Genomic DNA, 2,429 nt, shown 5'->3' with positions numbered 1-2,429 from the left:
CAACTAATAGTGGGATTGACCGTCACATTATAACGCCCCCACGACTGAAAGGGCGAGCATGTTTGGTGGGAGGGGGATTCGAACCCGCGACCCTCAGATTGCGAGTCGAGCGCCCTAACCACCTGGCCATGCCGGGCCAAAGAGGAATTATTATAGGAGAATAAATGGAATTGGACTCGTGTAACTCGCGAACTTCGGAGAAATCGAGCATGACAACCTGGCTGAAAAACCGACCAACACTTAGCTTTTACCATTATGATTTGTTGTAAAGAAACTAAAGCGAAGAAAAATCATGATATCTAACTTAAAGTAATTTCCATAAACGCAAAATATTACTTTCATAACATATTGGTAATTGTGGAGTTTTTATGTGAGATGTTTAGGTTATACATATAAAATTACAGTAATTTTACAGGAACACAGGAGTCAATGGTTGAATGTGTTCGTGACTATGATGATGTTGTGGTAGCACCATATTTTTGCGATATTGATAAGAAACCGAACACTGTTACACGGACATGCAACAATTTTCCCTGCCCACCAAGGTAAGTTTTTCTTCTTCTTTTTTATCATTAGTTTAGTGTAGTAGTAAAAACAACAACAACAAAAAAAAAAAAACTGAGCACCGTTGGTAGACCTGTCATAACTTCATTTTGTATTTTGTGGACAGTCACGTTTCTCAGAAAACGTGCTTTGTCTTGCCCTGAGAGTGTCTGCTCTCGAGTTATCATAACCAGATGGCAGCGACATCTAGGTTTTTGGAGGTAAAAACTGCTAGTATGGAAGAAGAAAGCTAAGCCTCATGTTGATCGAAATACAAAAACCAGCCTTCAAGTTACCGACTTGTTTTCATACCTGTCATTATCGGTTGGACTCCCATACTGCATCATATTGAGTAATTTTATATTTTTACTGACTACAATATTTACTATAAAGAGGTAACTTAAAAAAAAATTGGTACAATTGCTCATTTTCTATGTAAAATACACAGAAATCCTAAGAGTAATTAGTGAAGTAAACTAAAATATTAATGGTATTTTTCTTATATTTTTGTGAGGTTTGTATATTATTAGAAATCATGTAAACAACAAAGTTGCAGGCCCATGTTGAGTTTGCTGCATAAATAGTTTAGAAACACGTGTTTAAAACATCAGTGGAGTCAGACCCCCCCATCAGTAATTCCAGGGTTATGTCTACATTCTAAATCTATCTGGGGGTGTGCATGTTCCAAGAGCACTTGTAGGTTATGTGTACATCCTATATCTATTTGGAGGGGGGGAATGTGTGCATGTTCCAAAAGCAATTGTAGGTTATGTGTACATCCTACATCTACTTGGTATGGGGGGAGGGGGCATGTGCATGTTCTAAAAGCAAAGGGCATGTTGTTCTATGCAAAATGTGACATTGTTACGCATGTGCAGTGCAAACTTCAAGCTCTCCACCACAACAGAACCTTCACGAACGTCTGTAAAAGTTGTATCACCAATAAATCCATGTAAATCAGATTATCACTAACATGGGTGGCATCTTCCAAAGAACATATTATGCATACAAGAAACAGTTCGTTAGCTGATTGCATTACCGCGTCTGCGTACATCCGTTCTGGGTAATTCACGAAAGTTACGTACACGAAAGGATCTGGTTACAAACAGATTCCTTTGTTTTGCCTCGACTTGTAATACAAACTTTCATGCTTGCTATCGACTGTAAAGGAACCATCAAATTCTGCCCAGAGTCTGACACGCAAGATCTCGTTCAGTTCCATACTTAAAAACCGAACTAACAAAGAAAAATTTCCAAGCTGAAGAACTGAGTTGCGCTTGTGTAAACTTATCAAAACTTTTGGTCTTGCTTAAATACATCCAAGTGGAGATTTAAGAAATAAGACTTTCAAATATGATAGCAACCATAAAACAAACTTCTCGAGTGTAATAAAATATTTATCTTCTTACAGAACAACGAAAAGTAAACAATAGTTCGTAGTTTCTTACACGTGTATACGTTTACAGTTATCCATAAATATGTAATAATTAACGATTTGGCAGAATTGCATTTCATTTTTCGCAAAAAGTGTTTTCGTTTTTGAAGCAAAACTATCAATCGATAGTATGATTTTATTGATTTTAAAATCACTCAAATGAGTGATGAAGCTAGTGTTCACTTGTAGTAATGAATGTATGATTTTATTGATTTTAAACGGCTCAAATGAGTGATGAAGCTAGTGTTCACTTGTAGTAATGAATGTATGATTTTATTGATTTTAAACGGCTCAAATGAGTGATGAAGCTAGTGTTCACTTGTAGTAATGAATGTATGATTTTATTGATTTTAAACGGGCTCAAATGAGTGATGAAGCTAGTGTTCACTTGTAGTAATGAATGATTTTACCTTAACGTTACATGCAATGTTTAGTTGGGTAGTTTAGTTGG

At 36.3% G+C, this 2,429-nt stretch overlaps 1 protein-coding gene across 1 annotated transcript in view; it reads left to right on the top strand.

The window, feature by feature from the left end:
• LOC106466999 (ADAMTS-like protein 1) overlaps positions 1-2,429 on the top strand; it is a 36,272-nt gene that overhangs the window by 12,722 nt on the left and 21,121 nt on the right. The window contains exon 10 of the mRNA XM_022395079.1: positions 416-545. Within this exon, the coding sequence (XP_022250787.1) occupies positions 416-545 (130 nt within the window). The remainder of the gene's footprint in view (positions 1-415; positions 546-2,429) is intronic.

Source organism: Limulus polyphemus, unplaced genomic scaffold, assembly GCF_000517525.1.
Source record: "Limulus polyphemus unplaced genomic scaffold, Limulus_polyphemus-2.1.2 Scaffold2454, whole genome shotgun sequence".
In the NCBI taxonomy this organism is placed as follows: domain Eukaryota; kingdom Metazoa; phylum Arthropoda; class Merostomata; order Xiphosura; family Limulidae; genus Limulus; species Limulus polyphemus.
The sequence above is the reverse complement of the archived record's forward strand: the minus strand, read 5'-3'. Positions and strand labels throughout refer to the sequence as shown.